Below are 17676 nucleotides of genomic sequence, written 5' to 3'. Positions count from 1 at the left end.
TTGCGGTACATGGGCCTCTCACTGTTGTGGCCTCTCCCGTTGCGGAGCAACAGGCTCCGGATGTGCAGGCTCAGCGGCCATGGCTCACGGGTGCAGCCGCTCTGCGGTATGTGGGATCTTCCCGGACCAGGGCACGAACCCGTGTCCCCTGCATCAGCAGGTGGACTCTCAACCACTGTGCCACCAGGGAAGCCCTGTGTCATATTTTAGATTCCACATATAAGAGATATCACATGATGTTTGTCTTTCTCTGTCTGACAATTCACTTAGTATAATAATCTCTAGGTCCATCTACGTTGCTGCAAATGGCATTATTTCATCCTTTTTATGGCTGAGTAGTATTCCACTGTATATATATACCACATCTGCTTTATCCATTCATCTGTCAAAGGACACTTAGGTTGTTTCATGACTACCTCTATCTTTTGATTAGGTCACAAACAGGAATTTTTAAACATACTTATTTTTTGTTATTAAACTTCCTCAGAAATGGGCAGAGACTGATCAGGTGTTTGTGTCTAATGAACATAATATTACAAATGTGACGTACTTCTAAGCACCAGGTTTCTCAGCTTTGAAAACTGAGTTCTCTCATGAGAAGTGCTTCAGAAATAGAATCCTTCTTAATTTTTTAGATGTGAAGACTATCTGGAGTTAGTTACTAAACTAGACAAAGGGCTCATGGTTCACTAGGAATCACATTATCAGTCTATGAGCATATAAATATACATGTATTTTAAAAAGGGAAGCAATCACTTGCTACTACCCATTTGTTCCACATCAAATCTCCTTAACTGAACATAATTATTCTACTTTAAACTACCATACAGAAGATACGGAATTTTACCTGATTTGTGTTGCTTTAACAATAGCACACTCATACAATTCTTTTTTAGTGGGTTGCACCTTGTACTTGAATAATAAGGGATCAATTGTATCTTTCTTCTTCCTAAAAAGAGCAAAGACACAAAATAAGTTAATAATTTGTTTGGGGGACTTCCCTGGTGGTGCAGTGGTTAAGAATCCACTTGCCAATGCAGGGGACATGGGTTCAATCCCTAGTCCAGGAAGATCCCACATGCCACAGAGCAACTAAGCCCGTGTGCCACAACTACTGAGCCTGCGCCCTGGAGCCCATGCACTGCAACTACTGAGCCCACGTGCCGCAATTACTGAAGCCCACATGCCTAGAGCCCATGCTGTGCAACAAGAGAAGCCACTGTAAGGAGAAGCCCACGCACCACACGAAGAGTAGCCCTAGAGAAAGTCCGCATGCAGCAACAGAGACCCAACGCAGCCAAAAATAAATAAAAAATAAAAAAAAAATTTGTTTGGAAACATGATATTTTACATGAAATCTAGTTTCTAAGGACATACTATAACAGAATCTAACGCATTTTAATGTTAATTATGACTTTATAAGTTACTGATATGCCTCACTATTTTATTAGTCAAAATAGCACAGAGCACTATTTTATGTTAGGTAGGTACTTTAATTACTCATTCAATAAATTTTCCTTGGGTGAAAAAATTAACTCCAGATGAATAAGCAGACTCTCCAGTTTAGGTTAGATAAATTTATAAACAGCTCTTGGATTTACTTTTAAACCATTTTTAGCTATGTAATCTAAGAGCAAAAGTGGAGATAATGTAGTTTACCCTGTTTCAAGAACTAGCAAAGAGGCTACACATTTAATTCCCACCCCTACCAATTTCTCATTTTTTCTTCTCTTTTGAGGGTATATTCATTCATGCATCCATCCATTCACTAAATAGTTAAGAGCTTACAATGTGCCAAATACTAAAGAATAAGGATTCACTGGTGAACAAAATAGAAATACAGCGGGGAGACAAACAAAAGAGACGACAGGGTAGGTGGTAAGTGCTATGAAGGGAATAGAGTGCAGAGTGAAAGTTCTCTATTTCATATAGGGTGATGATCCCTGATAAATTGACCAGGTAGGCCTTCCAAGAAGTTGACATTTAAGCAGAGATCTGAAAAAAATGAGGGAGCAACCCATGAAAAAACTCTTGGGGAAATGAGTTTTTAAAGGAAGAGAGAAAAGAGTGTGTAAAGGTCCTGAGGGGAAGGTATGCATGGTTTGCACAAGAAGCAGAATCAACAGGGAGAAAAAGAGGAAGGTTCAGTCAGAGAGGCAGCAGCAAGGCCAGACTGTGCGTTATCATTAAGGGCTTTCAATTTTACTTTGAGTAAAGACACCAGAGGAGGGACTTCCCTGGTGGCGTAGTGGTTGGGAATACACCTGCCAATGCAGGGGACATGGGTTTGATCCCTAGTTCAGGAAGATCTCACATGCCTCAGAGCAACTAAGCCCGTGTGCCACAACTACAGAGCCTGTGCGCCACAACTACTGAGCTCAAGTGCTGCAACTACTGAGGCTTGTGTGCCTAGAGCCCTGCTCTGCAACTAGAGAGGCCACCAAAATGAGGAGTCCGCACACCGCAACAAAGAGTGGTCCCTGCTCGCTGCAACTAGAGAAAGCCCTCACGCAGCAACGAAGACCCAACGCAACCAAAAATAAATTAATTAATTTTTTTAAAAAAGAAAAAAGATACCGGAGGATTCTGAATAATGGGGTGATAAAATGATTTAACTTACACTTCAAGAAGGATCATTCTGGCTGGGATGAGAGGAACAGAGTGCAAACAGGGATACCAGTTAGAAAGCTAATGCAATAAAACTAAGTGAGAAAAATGTTGGCAGTACAGACTAAGAGGGTAGTGGTGGCAGTAGAGAGAAGTGGTTAGATTCTGGAAAAGCTGCCTCTGTGAATGCAACCGTATATGTAAAGGGGATATAAGTGGGGGTTATAGAGAAGAAAATGATATGAAAGGATGATAAAGAGAAGCATTGGGCAATTGGGTAATGAAAGTAAGATACAGTCAAAATGATATAAATACAGTACACACACTGCAGACAGTGCCAATCTATATGGATTTATATGATTTTTCTCCAAGAGCACTCAGCTGACCAAAGCTGTCAATTGACTAAATCTCAGAAACTTACAGAGTTTCTTTACTATATGCACCATAAAGTGAATAATAAAGGACAGAATGAATTTTCCCAAGTAAACAAAAGTGGAATGTATAACTGAATAAAGTGAGCTTCAATTGTTCTTGTGCAGCTGACTAGAATTAACTAGGTAAGTTTCAGTTTTTGCAAATTCTAAGGTGTTGTTGAACCATATGGTTTAGATGCAGAGTATACCAGTGTATGACTAGAAAGGAAGAGAAAAAATTATTTCAATGGGATATCAGTACCCAATCTGACATACATACATACTTACTTAAATAAATACATACATACATACATACTTATTTATTTAGGCTGTGCCACATGGCTTGTGGGATCTCAGTTCCCCAACCAGGGATTGAACTCGGGCCTTTAGCAGTGAAAGTGTGGACAGCCAGGGAATTCATACATTTTAAAAATTATTAAAAATCACTTACCCATTTTGAAAAGAACTGTTTTGTGTTTCTGAATCATCACTATCACTGATGATAATAGTTTCTCCATCTATATTGCTGACATGTCCATTAGCAAAACCATTTTGGTGTGATGGAGGGAGGACTTCCAAAATCCTACACTGTAACCTGAAAGAAAATGATACATTTAAAAATGCAAATCATTTGATATTTTATAATCAAACATTTCAGAGCAATCTATTTTGAACAAATGAAAAGCAATTTTGTAGAAACTATGGCTGGTTACTATAACCAATTTAACAAAAGAGAAAATCTGTAACATCCAATCTAAGTAAAGGTTAGCTACGATTTAACACAATACAAGACTATTTTAAAAGTCAATTTATCATGATTCTTAGCAATTATATTCATCACTAAAGTTACTATGTAGAAAATCAAGTACTGGCATAATATCTCATTATACAGATTAGGCCTTACAAGAGTTTTTCAAAGCATTCAATATTTAAAATTCTGACATTCTCCTGATCATAACCTTTTTTATTCTCTTTGTAACTTATATTGTGATTTCTGATCTCTGGAAAGCTTCCTATTCACTAACTCTACCCTATTTTGGCTTCCCTTACCTCTGCCTGCTGTATCTGGATTTTATAGGCTGCAATTTCAGACTCACTCACCACAATTGAAATATTTCTCAATCTCATTTTTACTGTGCCAATTTTCAACTGACAAATAATTTAAATTTGCTATAGCCATACAATGGAACATTATTCAGCAAAAAAACAGGAATGAAATACTGATGCACTCTATAGTATGGATGAACCTTTAAAACATTATGGTAAATTAAAGAAACCAGATGGAAAAGGCCATATAATATATGACTCCAGGGACTTCCCTGGTGGTGCAGTGGTTAAGAATCCGCCAGCCAACGCAGGGGCCATGGGTTCGATCCCTGGTCCAGGAAGATCCCACATGCCATGGAGCAACTAAGCCCCTGTGCCACAACCACTGAGCCTGCATGCTGCAACTACTGAAGCCCACGCGCCTAGAGCCCGTGCTCCGCAACAAGAGAAGCCCATGCTGTGACAAAGTGAGAGAGTGGCATGGACATATATACACTACCTAACGTAAAACAGATAGCTAGTGGGAAGCAGCCGCATAGCACAGGGAGATCAGCTCAGTGGTTTGTGACCACCTAGAGGGGTGGGATAGGGAGGGTGGGAGGGAGGGAGACGCAAGAGGGAAGAGATATGGGAAAATATGTATATGTATAACTGATTCACTTTGTTATAAAGCAGAAACTAACACACCACTGTAAAGCAATTATACTCCAATAAAGATGTTGAAAAAAAAAAAAAAGAAGCCCATGCACTGCAATGAAGAGTAGCCTCCCACTCGCCACAACTAGAGAAAGCCAGAACGCAGCAACGAAGACCCAACGCAGCCAAAATTCGCTCAATAAATAAATTTTTAAAAATTAAAAAAAAAAGATTCCATTTACATGAAATATCCAGAATAGGGAAATCCATAGAGACAGAAAGTAGATGAGTGGTTACAAGTAGTTTGCCCTTTTGCTTACATGTTTTCAAAATACATTTTTGCATTTACAGCCAAAACAGAATCATACAATTCCAGAAAGACAAACAGTATATTTAGAGCTGATTCATTTTGGGAAGCTGGTGGATTTTTACAAGGTAATTGCACTTATTTTCATTAGTGTACATTTTAGCGTATGCTTGCTTATATTCTACTTTAGGAGAACATCTTTAGTATCCCCAACGAAGTCTAATATTGCTATTAGGCACAGAGAAAATCAGGATTTCCTGCTAGGAACTTTGCACTATACACTAATAGAAGAAACTAACTGGTCCCACAGCACCCTGAGGTTTAAGAATCAACAAAATGTAGACTATATGGGTGAATCTAAAACTCTCAAAGCATCTTATCTTCCCCCCTCAACTCACTTCCTCTCACTCTGAGACTTATAAACATTCAATTAAAAGTATCATATATGGGGACTTCCTGGTGACGCAGTGGTTAAGAATCTGCCTGCCAATGCAGGGGACACGGGTTCGAGCCCTGGTCCAGGAAGATCCCACATGCCACGGAGCAACAAAACCTGTGTGCCACAACTGCTGAGCCTGCGCTCTAGAGCCCATGCTCTGCAACAAAGAGAAGCCACCGCAATGAGAAGCCCGAGCACCGCAACAAAGAGAAGCCCCCGCTCGCTGAAACTAGAGAAAGCCTGCGTGCAGCAACGAAGACCCAATGCAGCCAAAAATAAATTAATTAATAAAAAAGTATCATATATGACTCCTGAATAATTTGCTCCTAAAAAAAGAATTGATTAAAGAGAGAAAAGACTCAAATTACTAAAACCAGAAGTAAAGCTGGAAAAGATTATAAGAGAATACCATGGACAACTATATGCTGACAAACTGGATAACCTAGATGAAATGGACAAATTCTTAGAAACACACAAATTGACTCAAGAAGAAATAGAAAATCTAAATGGATCTGTAACTATTAAGAGGGTTGAATCAGTAATCAAAAATATCCCAAGGGCTTCCCTGGTGGCGCAGTGGTTGAGAGTCCGCCTGCTGATGCAGGGGACATGGGTTCATGCCCCGGTCCGGGAGGATCCCACATGCCGCGGAGTGGCTGGGCCCATGAGCCATGGCCGCTGAGCCTGCGCGTCTGGAGCCTATGCTCCGCAACAGGAGAGGCCACAACAGTGAGAGGCCCGTGCACCGCAAAAATAAATAAATAAATAAATAAATAAATAAATAAATAAATAAATAAATATCCCAACAAAGAAAAGCCCAGGACCAGATGGCTTCATTGGTGAGTTCTACCAAACTTCTAAAGAATTAATACCAATTTTTCTTAAAATCTTCCAAAAGATTGAAAAGGAGAGAACAGTCCTTAACTCATAAGGTCAACATTACCCTGATACACAAACCAGACAAAGATATGGCAACACATATAAAGAACTCTTAAAACTCAAAAAAAAGAGAAAAAAATCCAATTCAAAAATGGTCAAAGAACCTAAATAGACACTTCTCCAAAAAGGATACAAATGGCAATAAGCACATGAAAAAAATGCTCAGCATCATTAAGTCATAAAGGGAATGCAAAATCAAAACTGCAATGAAATACCATTTCATACCCACTAAGATGGCTATTATTAAAAAATATGGAAAATAAAGAGTATTGGGGAGGATATAGAGATATTGGAACCCTCATGCATTACTGGTGGGGATGCAAAATGGTGCAGCTGCTGTGGAAAACAATATGGCAGTTCCTAAAAAAATTAAACACACAATTATCATATGACTCAGCAATTCCCCTTCTATGTATATACCCAAAAGAACTGAAAATAGGAACTCAACAGACACCTGTACACCAATGTTCACAATGACATTATTCACAACAGCCAAAATGCAGAAACAACTCAAGTATCTATCAACAAATGAATAGACTAAAAAATGTGGTATATACACATACAATGGAATAGTATTCAACCATAAAAAGGGATGAAATTCTGATACATGTTACAACACAGATGAACCTTGAAAACATTATGCTCAGTGAAATAAGCCAAACACACACAAAAACAAATATTGTATGAATCCACTTACATGAAGTATCTAGAATAGGCAAATTCATGGAGACGTAAGTAGAATAAAGGTTACCAGGGGCAGGAAGGAGGGAGAAATGGGGAGTTATTGCTTAATGGGTACAGAGTTTCTGTTTGGGATGATGAAAAAGTTCTTGAAATAGTAGTGATGGTTACACAACACTGTGAATGTACTTACTGCCACTTAATTATACACTTAAAAATGACTACAATGGTAAAGTTCATGTTTATTTACCACAATTAAAAAAAAATTTTTTTTGTCCTAAGAGTAAAGCTGAAGAAGGCCCAATTACTAAGCCTACATTGGTAGCAAATGGAAATGGTGTCAAAAGAACTGCAGGCTAACTTTCGCCACTGGCTGATAGAAATAAACCAGTGTTTCTAAAGAGGAACAACTATAGGAAATTATATCAGGCAATTATGTAGTCTAATGGTTAAAAGGTTCTGTAATTTAGTGACATGAACTGCACGAAAATAAGGAAGGAATCAAATGGATCCACTTTTGAAGGGCCTAGGTATGACATCCAGCGGTCATATGGCTCATGGTTCCAGGAGGTGATAAAGGAAGCTTTTCAGTGAACCTGTGACAAGGTTCTTCAAGTTAGAAAAAGAGATCGTTTTCACTTGGCAGAGTCCAGGTGAGTGCCCCTAAGTGGCAGCAGTGGTTGTCATCAAAGAAAAAGTAAACGGGTCTACGCTGGGCACAGGAACGGTTGGTGTGGTGCCTAAAATGGTCTGACAGTCCATTGAAGGGAATAGTCTATGATCCCAGTAGCTACTATTGTAGCTACTGTGGATCCCAGTAGATCCATAGAGCTACAATAATTTAAGAACTAATTCATTTAAAACTAACAGAAAATTAACAGAAATACAATTCTCTGACAGAGGAATAAGGGAGAAGGAAACCAGTACAGCTTAGAGACACTGTCTATAATGTAGTAAATGTTTTATATATAAATTATCCTGGTTATTTTCAATGCTACTATTAACTTTGTACCACACCCAAACCACAGGTCAATTCTTGCTAATCTAATCAAGGCTAGGCCTCTCACTGGTGCTTAGCTAAACTTCAGTTAACTGCAAGATGTCAGGTGAACACGTTCTAACAGATTTCCAAAGAGACCTAATCTATGTCTTTCAAATCCACTTGCTACAATTTCTTGGTCCTAGGGAGTCCAAAGAAGACTGGGGGGTGTAAAAAAGGTTAAAGAATCACGAATCAAGACCCAGCTAGTGGGTCTTGGAGAGTACAGAAACTCTAATGTTATGCTCCATTCTTTGAGGACAGAGTGGAGACTGACAATCAAAGAAAGGTCCTTATTATTATTAGCGTTCCTGTGTGCCAGATAAGTATATCACTTTCACATATTTCTCTCCTCATATCAACTCTGCAAGGTATACGTTTTTCAGTAGATGAAATTCAGGGTCAGAGAAGTTAAAGCATTTGTTTATGGTCAGACAACCAGTAACAGTACAGCCAAAACTTTAACTATTTGGCTCTGAAGCCCATATATTTTCTAATCTTCCACTCTACTACTGGAGTTGAGGGGTAACACAACACTATACTGACCCAAGGGTATTTCAGAGCTTTAAGTCCAGGTAGTCAAGAGGCACTTTTGGAGCCTCTCCAAAACACATTTCAAACTTAAACATGTTTCAGAGTGAAAGCAAGTCTGTAGAACAGCAGCAAGCACAGAATGAGGCTAGAGCAGAAGTTAGCCATAAATTTCTAATAGTGACCAGCTAAACATGGAAATAGCCTTTTATGAGAATATTCTGGAATGGTATATGTATCTCCCCCCAAAAGCTGTTTTTGTTTTAATAGTCATTTAACAATAGTTATAGTTCAATTTATATCTCAAAATACAAATTCATTAAAACAAAAGCAAATTCTAGAATTGAAATATATGCAGAATATTTAGAAGGCATTTGGGTAGAAGATAAATAATTAACAGCAAAAGGAAAGAAGAATAGAAACCTGGGGAGACCTACTTGACATAAAAGGACTGCCCCTCTCTGTTTGGGTCTCTAAAAATAGAATATGCTGAATCTATGGCATGCTTCACATCTGCTCACCTGTGCTGCCTCATTAACCTTTTATTTTCTTGTAATACAGGTGCCAAGAACATTTATTTTTAAAATGCTATGCTTGAATAATTACTTCAACTTTATAGGTAGAAACAGAGTAAACCTACTTAATTTGAAGTTTAGAGTTAAAAAAACTTCAAGTTAAAGAGGTTAAGTGATACCTCATTTTAAGTGGAGGAAACTAGACCACTCAACAAGTCTGCCTACTTCAAACAAAAAGACTGAATTATGTTGATTACTTGTCAGTGGGGAAGAAGCAGTCAGAAAACGTTGCTTTGTTTGTAACCTCTCACTTTTAGACAAACTGATCAGAGCAGCTCAAAGAATGTTTCATTTTGAACTGTTCTGAGACTCTTGATGGACCAGAGAACCACATCTTCTTATTTCTCCAGTTGGCATTTGACCTATTATAAGCCTAAATATCATAAGACAACTAGAATCATTAGATTCTTGCTAAAAACTAAATCTGTTATTAAAAGATATATATAATACAAATAAAAATCTTTGGAAAGAAAATTCTAGATATAAGATATATGGGTTAAATCCTACATATCTCTAAAGTTTCAAACATCTGGATATTATCAGTATACTGTTTAAACCCTTTAGTATTCAAAATTATCATCTTAAAGCCACATGAGTTAGTTTGGTTAAGGCATCAACCAAATTAATGAAAGCCTCACCAAAATACTTTAAAATTCCAATTAGTGTATTCAAATTAATAGATATTCAAAGTGTTTGTGGTCTCAGCTTTATGTTGATCTGACATACTGATGCCAACAGAGATGATACCCTCGTGAGGAGGCAAGACAAACACACGCAGATCAGAGAAAACAAAAACATTAAATATAATGAAAAGCCACCACAGACTTAGCAGCAAGTGACTTCTGTTTCAAAATGATAATAGAATTTTAGAACACTTAACTTGGACTCAGTGTGAAGGATGGATAGCAAAGGAAGAGAAGCAGGCTTCTTGCCTTTCCTCTATCTTGCTGCCATCCTGAACAAGGAAAACAATGGTCACAACCTTGGGATGACAGAGCAGAAAACAGGAAAAAGCCTGGGTTCCTGACAACTTTGTAGACCTCCCCTAACACTACAACTTAAGTACTTAGTTTTACATGAGAGAGAAATTTCTATTTTGTTAATGCCCCTAAAATTTTTCCTATTATAGGCACCCAAGTCAAATTCCAGCTGAGGAAAAGCAATATAAGCAACCTATTAGGTATACTAGGTATTTTTATTAAACAGTAATCAGTTTATAACCTGATCTATGTTAAATTTATTTTGAGTCAGAGTACTGCATTCTTCAACTCAGCCAAAAATGCTGAATAAGATTTTCAAACTTGAAAGTTATCGTGTCACTGGCAATACAGATTTTTTTCAAGTCATATTTGTTTCAGAAAACAAAGTCTGAAGTAGAAAAATAAATTTAACCACCTATGATTTGTGGGTGTGGCATAAGAGCAATATGAGGGATCCCTGCAGTGACAGAAATATTCTGTACCATGACTATATTAATGTCAATATCCTGGTTGTGATACTGTACCACTGGGGGAGATTCTGTATTATTTTACAACTCTATGTGATTCTACAGTTATCTCAAAATATAAAGTTTAGTTTAAAAATGCTAATGATAAACATTAGGAAAATATCAACTCCAATTAAAAGCATTCACATCACAGGGGAAAAAAATCAATAAAAGACGAAAGTAATGTATATGTATCACTAAAAAGCTACAGTAAATAATGACATATTTTTGGCAGGATAGCCATACAGCTCAATAGAAGGGAGTCCAGAAATAGACCCAAAATTCCATTTATATTCATATTCTGGAAGGGGCAAAATTATAAGGACAGTAAACAGATCAGTGGTTGCTAGAGTCTAGAAGGTGAGGGCAAGGGGTGACTACAGAGAGGCACAAAGGCCACTGGAGGGAGTATGGGTTTGATCCCTGATTGGGGAACTAAGACCCTGCAAGCCATGCAGTGCAGTCAAAAAAAAAAAAGGGCACAAAGGAAGGTAGTAAAAATGTGTGATGGGTTACACGACTATGTATCAAAAGTCAGAGTCAGAGCTACACAATAAAAAGGATAAATTATATCGTAAGAAAGTAATATACTTTAAGCCTTATTAATTTAGACTACTTAGGATAAAGGCCTATCTGAATGTAAGTTATTTAATTTAAATTATCCTTTAACTTAAAAGTAAAACATTTATTCCTTTTCTTAAAACAGTATATACGAAAATGGCTAACTGAAGTAGGTCTACTTGTTACAACTTATTGAAGCACAGACGGGTCCTGCTATACTTATCAGAAGACTAGCCAGAGAGTTCTTTGTAATGCAAAAACTCCATAAAGGGAGTCCTTTTCTATAATTTATTTCCATTTCAACTATAAACATAATAACAATTCATCTTAAAATGCCTTTTTTTTTTTTTATTGCGGTACGCGGGCCTCTCACTGTTGTGGCCTCTCCCGCTGCGGAGCACAGGCTCCGGACGCGCAGGCTCAGCGGCCATGGCTCACGGGCCCAGCCACTCCGCGGCATGTGGGATCCTCCCAGACCGGGGCACGAACCCATGTCCCCTGCATCGGCAGGCGGACTCTCAACCACTGTGCCACCAGGGAAGCCCAAAATGCCTATTTTTCATGAAAAGAAGTTCAACATATTGGTGTTCTCTCTTACAACGTGAGATAACCAAATCAATACAGTCATATGATTTATGTACATCAAAATACAGTGCATAGGGCTTCTCTGGTGGTGTAGTGGTTAAGAATCTGCCTGCCAATGCAGGGGACACCGGTTTAAGCCCTGGTCTGGGAAGAGCCCACATGCTGCGGAGCAACTAAGCCCGTGCGCCACAACTACTGAGCCTGTGCTCTAGAGCCCGCGAGCCGCAACTACTGAAGCCCACGCACCTAGAGCCCATGCTCCGCAACGAGAAGCCACCGCAGCTACAGAAAGCCCGCGCACAGCAACGAAGACCCAACACGGCCAAAAGTAAATAAATTAAATAAATTTATGAAAAAAAATACAGTGTACAAAAAATAACTACAAGAATTTGCCAAGAAATTATTATATAACTAACAAATTAAGATGACAAAATTATACTTATTACTTCCGGCATTCTCGAATTTTTTGAGCTGGAAGCTCAAAAGAAATAACCCGAATATTTTCTATTATCCTTATGGTCAATAAGCATTCTTAATATGACAACAATGAAATCACATGCTGACTGACTGACTGACTAGAAGTAGATAAAGAAAGATACAAAAACATCTTTATAAAGATAAATGGTAAACATCAGCCCATTCTAATGGCCAATCACAGCAAATGATTAAGGGAGCACTAAATTAATTTAGCATTACAGTACCTTTTATTCATTCTATTTCAATGTTGGTGATATATTCACTAGTCAAGTAAGACTTACCCTATGCCCTTTTTTTCCAGCTTTATTGAGAAATAATTGACATATATCACTGTATAAGCTTAAGGCATACAGCATGATGGTTTGATTTATACATATTGTGAAATGATTACCACAATAGGTTCAGTTAACATCCAGCAACTCATATAGTTAAAAAAAAAAAGAAAAAAAAATTCTCCTTGTGATGAAAATTCTTAGGATTTAATCTCAACAACTTTCCTATATATCATGTATCAGTGTTAACTATAGTCATCATGTTGTACGTTACATCCCTAGTACTTACTTATAACTGGAAGTTTGTACCTTTTGACTACCCTTCCTCCAATTCCCCTCCTCTCTATGTCCTCTTAATGTATTTATCTTATTTAGTCCTTCATTAGTCCTTCATATGTATTTTACTTATCTTTGCCCTACAAATTCTATTCCTACTACCAACAGACTATATAATGCTTGAGAACAATAAGTACTAATGCTTTTCTCATATTTGGTTATCTGCTTGCATCTAACACAGTGGGTTTTCAGAGAAGACACTGAATTTAATTGGCTAAAACAAAAAATGACTCAAAACTATCCCATCAAGCTTTATTTTCTTTACAGCACTAATCAGTATCTGAAATTATCCTGATTTGTATTTTTCTCTCTTGCACTTGAATATAAGTCCCTAGTCCTTGTCTTATTCACTACCCTCTTCCCAATACCTACAAATAGCATTGAGCACACAATGTTTATTGAATGAATCACAAAAAATTTGGCTTTGTGTATACCTTAAGTACTAAATCAAAATATTCCCGACCACCTCTAAGAAAAAGTCATAAGGGGCTTCCCTGGTGGCGCAGTGGTTGGGAGTCCGCCTGCCGATGCAGGGGACACGGGTTCTTGCCCCGGTCCGGGAAGATCCCACATGCCGTAGAGCGGCTGGGCCCGTGAGCCATGGCCGCTGAGCCTGCGCTCCGCAAGGGGAGAGGCCCGCATACCAAAAAAAAAAAAAAAGAAAAGAAAAAGAAAAAGTCATAAGTAATTGCATTTTTCATCCCTGGAAATTGTTCCAAAAGATAGAAAAACAATAAATAAATAAAAATTCTGGGACTTCCCTGGTGGTCCAGTGATCAAGCACCCACCTTCCAAAGCAGGGGACGCGGTTCGATCCCTGGTCGGGGAACATGCCATGGGGCAACTAAGCCCGCGTGCCACAACTTCTGAGCCCGTGTGCTCTGGAGCCCCTGCGCCACAACTAGAGAGAAACCCGAGCGCCCCCAACAAAGATCTTGCATGCCGCAACTGTGACCCGATGCAGCCAAATAAAAAAAAAAACAAACTTTAAAAATCCTATGAAAAAAATAATTTAAAAAATTCTATTTTTCCCCATGCTTGCAGTCACCTTTTGCTGCCACTAGATAGCATTCTTTCACCTGCAAGCAAAATATTTGAAAAGAAGAAAGCTTAATCAGCTCAGAATGCAGAAGTAAAATAATTAAGGCACCCTCTGATGAGCACAGTGGTTAAAAATATAAATAGCAGGAGAACCTGTTTAAATGAAGGAGCTTTTTTCCCTTTGAATCAAAGATCATAAAATGATGCTGCTTTTCAGACACTCAACAATATGGATCACTCAGAGTGAATGATCAAAAGCTTAATCTAACCACATTATATACAATCCTATGTTGCTTCACACTTTGACAGAAATTATAAAATGCGCAAATAAAGTGAAAAGCAAATAGTGACTAATCAATAAGTACATTCAATTTATCATCTTTCCATCCTGCTTAAGGGCTATCTTTTAGTATTTCTTTCACACTCATTCCGCCCACACAGAAGCACTGCTTGTGCTTGATAACTTCATCACTTGTGACCTTGGGCAAGGTTTAGTTAATTAAGCTCTGTGTATGAACTCCTCAACTGTAAAATAAGCAAATGAGCACCTATCACATATGGCTGTTGTGGAAATTAAATAAGATAGTATAAGTAAAAAGCTTAGAACAGTGCCTGGCATATAATAAGCTCTCAAAAGTTTACTGGTATTGTCATCATCTCCCTAAAATGACATACAGTGAACTCTGAAGAACAGTGACTGTGATGTAAGAAAATTAGGGACTGGCTACAAAAAAAGATGAGTCATCACAGCTGGCAGGCTCTTCACTTGTCCCTGACAAGCACAGGAAGGATCTAACATTTACTGAGTGCTTTATGTGCCAGGCACTATGCTGGGCTCCTAAAAAATATTAACCACTGTGACAGACTGTTGCAGTTATGGCCCCCACTGAGTCACAGGCCTCCTTGATCCCCCTGCCCACACATTAAGTCTGGATTTGCTCATGTGACTTGCTTTGGTCAGTGGAACACTAGCAAACATTGAGCAAGCTGAGGCTTGATATGTGCTTGCACATTGGAGCTTTGCCTTCTCTTGCTGCTGGGAACTCTATTCCTACCCTGGGAACAAGTTTGGATTGGCCTCCTGAAGGATAACAGGCCACATGAAAATACCCACCCCAGTCTGAGGCCTTAGACATGTCAGTAAGGTTAGAGTAAGCGACCCAGACAATACAGCCCCAGACAATAAGAGCATTCCAGCCCACTATGGAATAATGAGACTATTGATTTAGGCCACTAAGTTTTGGGGGTGGTCTGTTATGCAGCAAAAGCTAACTAATACAACCGCTATATCAATGTAGATATTTATATTCATAACTGCTATATGAAGTAGATATTACTTGCTTTACAGATTAGTAAAGAAGATTCCCAGAACGAGTAACTCATTTTGGCTCCAAAGGCTTTTTCCACCATACCAAGCCACATCTACATGCTATACTCTGAGGTTCTAGATTAAAAGGGTATCTCTGGGGACTTTATTCTTTAATCCTTATTTCAGCAGTAATCTTTCCTCTCTACCAGGAGTCAGCACACTATGGCCAATGGGCCAGATTCAACTCACTGCCTGTTTTGTGTGGTCTACGAGCTAAGAATGGCTTTTACATTTTTAAGTGGCTTAAAATAAAAATAAGAATATTTTGTGACATGTGAAAATAACATGGAATTCAAATTTCAGTGTTTATAAATAAAGAATTACTAGAATACAACCATGCTCATTCGTTTATTGTCTATGGCTGCTTTTGCACTATAACAGCAGAGTTGGCTGGCTGTGACAGAGACCATATGGACATTGAAGTCTATAATATTTCCTATCTGGCCCTTTATTTTTTAAAAAGTGTGCCAACCTCTACTCGGAATTATTCTCTTGGCATGTGTTTTTGAGTTAAACAAAGGATTTTGCCTGGCCTTTAGTGATGAGCAGACTTTTTTTGTACTTTTATCTCTCCTTTTCCTTTCATTGAAAATTATTTTAGCTTATGTCATTTCTCTTAGTTCTCTTTTAACTTTAATCTTTGGACAATCTCTGAATTTGTCTAAGAAAGGCAGATAACCCCATTTTATTTATTTATTTTTTTATACAGCAGTTTCTTATTAGTTACCCATTTTATGCATTTTAGTGTATACATGTCAATCCCAATCTCCCAATTCATCCCACCACCACTCCCCCGCCACTTTCCCCCCTTGGTGTCCATATGTTTGTTCTCTACATCCGCGTCTCTATTTCTGCCCCAGATAACCCCATTTTTAAAATGGTTAGTCAGAACCACTGTGATCTTATATTGGCCGAATGGAACAGACTATAAAGGAGGTAGAAGATGATGTAGGAGAGAGATTTTATTCAGAAGACCTCTAACTTCCCAGACCTGAACCTGTGTAATAACCACGTAGAAATGGACTTCCCTTTTATTCCTAACAGGGATTTCAGGACAGAAGTAGCTATACATAGTCTTCTCTCTTTTGTGAGATTCGTCTCTAATATTCTCCTGCCATAGTGAACTAAGAACTTCAGGACTACTACTAGTCTACTTCACCATCCTGCTGCTAACCAGTTCAACGAGACACAAATTGAAGTAAACATTGTTTTCCTTTTATAATAGAAAAGAGGTGAACCTCAATTTACTTGCCATCCCCCATTTTTATCACTTTTCTTACTACAGTAAGACTCCCACAATAAAGACCTTAAGTCCTGGTAGAGACTCAGCTGACTCTTTGCACTTGGTATTAGTGCAGAGGATCAATAAAGAGGTTGCCATAGAAACCAACTACCCTCCTCCAACATTTACCATCCAAAGACTTTTGAGAGGCATTAGGCAGATCCTCCTAATGGCCAATGCAAATTTGAAGGTCCTGAGAACACTGAAGAAAATGAATACATTTGTATGATCAGTCTAAACTTCACTGAACTATTTTGTTAAGAATCGAGCAGTTGAATCCATACAGAAATATTTACAACAGAAGCTTTATATGTTATTTGAATTAAACACTTTAGAAAAACAAATTCATTTTCATTTATTTTTGTGGCTACTTAATAGGGATTTTTAGGATATAAAAAGGGTTTCCCAGGATGGCCTCCAATTTATATTATTATACAAGTAAATAAGGATTCTAAATTTTAACTGTTCAACTTGCAACAACAATCCAGCAGTCAGTCAGGCTGTAAGTCTGAGTCTCTGATACATACAACAATATATATCTAAAGAAGACTCTAACTAGGAATTCCAAAGAAAGAACAGCTGTCCCAAATAGCCTTTTTTTTTCTATTAATAATTATATCATCAGTATACTAGGGTCATCAGGAACTAAAGACTAAAACAACAATTTGAGGATGTTCCTTAGGACTCTCCTTGGCTAAGAACAAGGAATTTTGACCTTAAAAGGGCAGTAGTATAAGCTGACCAATAGAAAGCCTTCTATTTGAAAGAACTATATTAAACTTAATTAATATACGTTGTTAAAAGTTATATATTATATCTGCACCTAAATAAGAAGCCTCCCTCCTCAATCCTTTCTACTAATTTATATTTTTCTCTGTCTTCAAATTTCTAGTCAAATAACCCTTTTCCAAAACTTCTCCTTGGATTAATCCCACCTGGATCCACTCACTGATATCCAAGCATGTATGTTTAAATCAAAATAACTGTACTGTTCCTCACTTACACCTTTTATGTTCATCTTATCTCCTCAACATATTTAGTATTTCCCTTTGT

General features: G+C 38.0%; 1 protein-coding gene across 2 annotated transcripts in view; it reads right to left on the bottom strand.

The window, feature by feature from the left end:
- BAZ1A (bromodomain adjacent to zinc finger domain 1A) overlaps positions 1-17676 on the bottom strand; it is a 92878-nt gene that overhangs the window by 53448 nt on the left and 21754 nt on the right. For both annotated transcript variants that reach the window (XM_024762045.1, XM_024762044.1), the window contains 2 exons: positions 3472-3615; positions 848-949 (listed from right to left, as the gene is read on the bottom strand). In XM_024762045.1, coding sequence (XP_024617813.1) covers positions 848-949; positions 3472-3615 — 246 coding nt within the window. The remainder of the gene's footprint in view (positions 1-847; positions 950-3471; positions 3616-17676) is intronic.

The sequence above is a fragment of the Neophocaena asiaeorientalis genome, unplaced genomic scaffold (assembly GCF_003031525.2).
Source record: "Neophocaena asiaeorientalis asiaeorientalis breed wild unplaced genomic scaffold, Neophocaena_asiaeorientalis_V1.1 scaffold190, whole genome shotgun sequence".
In the NCBI taxonomy this organism is placed as follows: Eukaryota; Metazoa; Chordata; class Mammalia; order Artiodactyla; family Phocoenidae; genus Neophocaena; species Neophocaena asiaeorientalis.
This window is presented reverse-complemented; position numbering and strand designations above follow the sequence as displayed.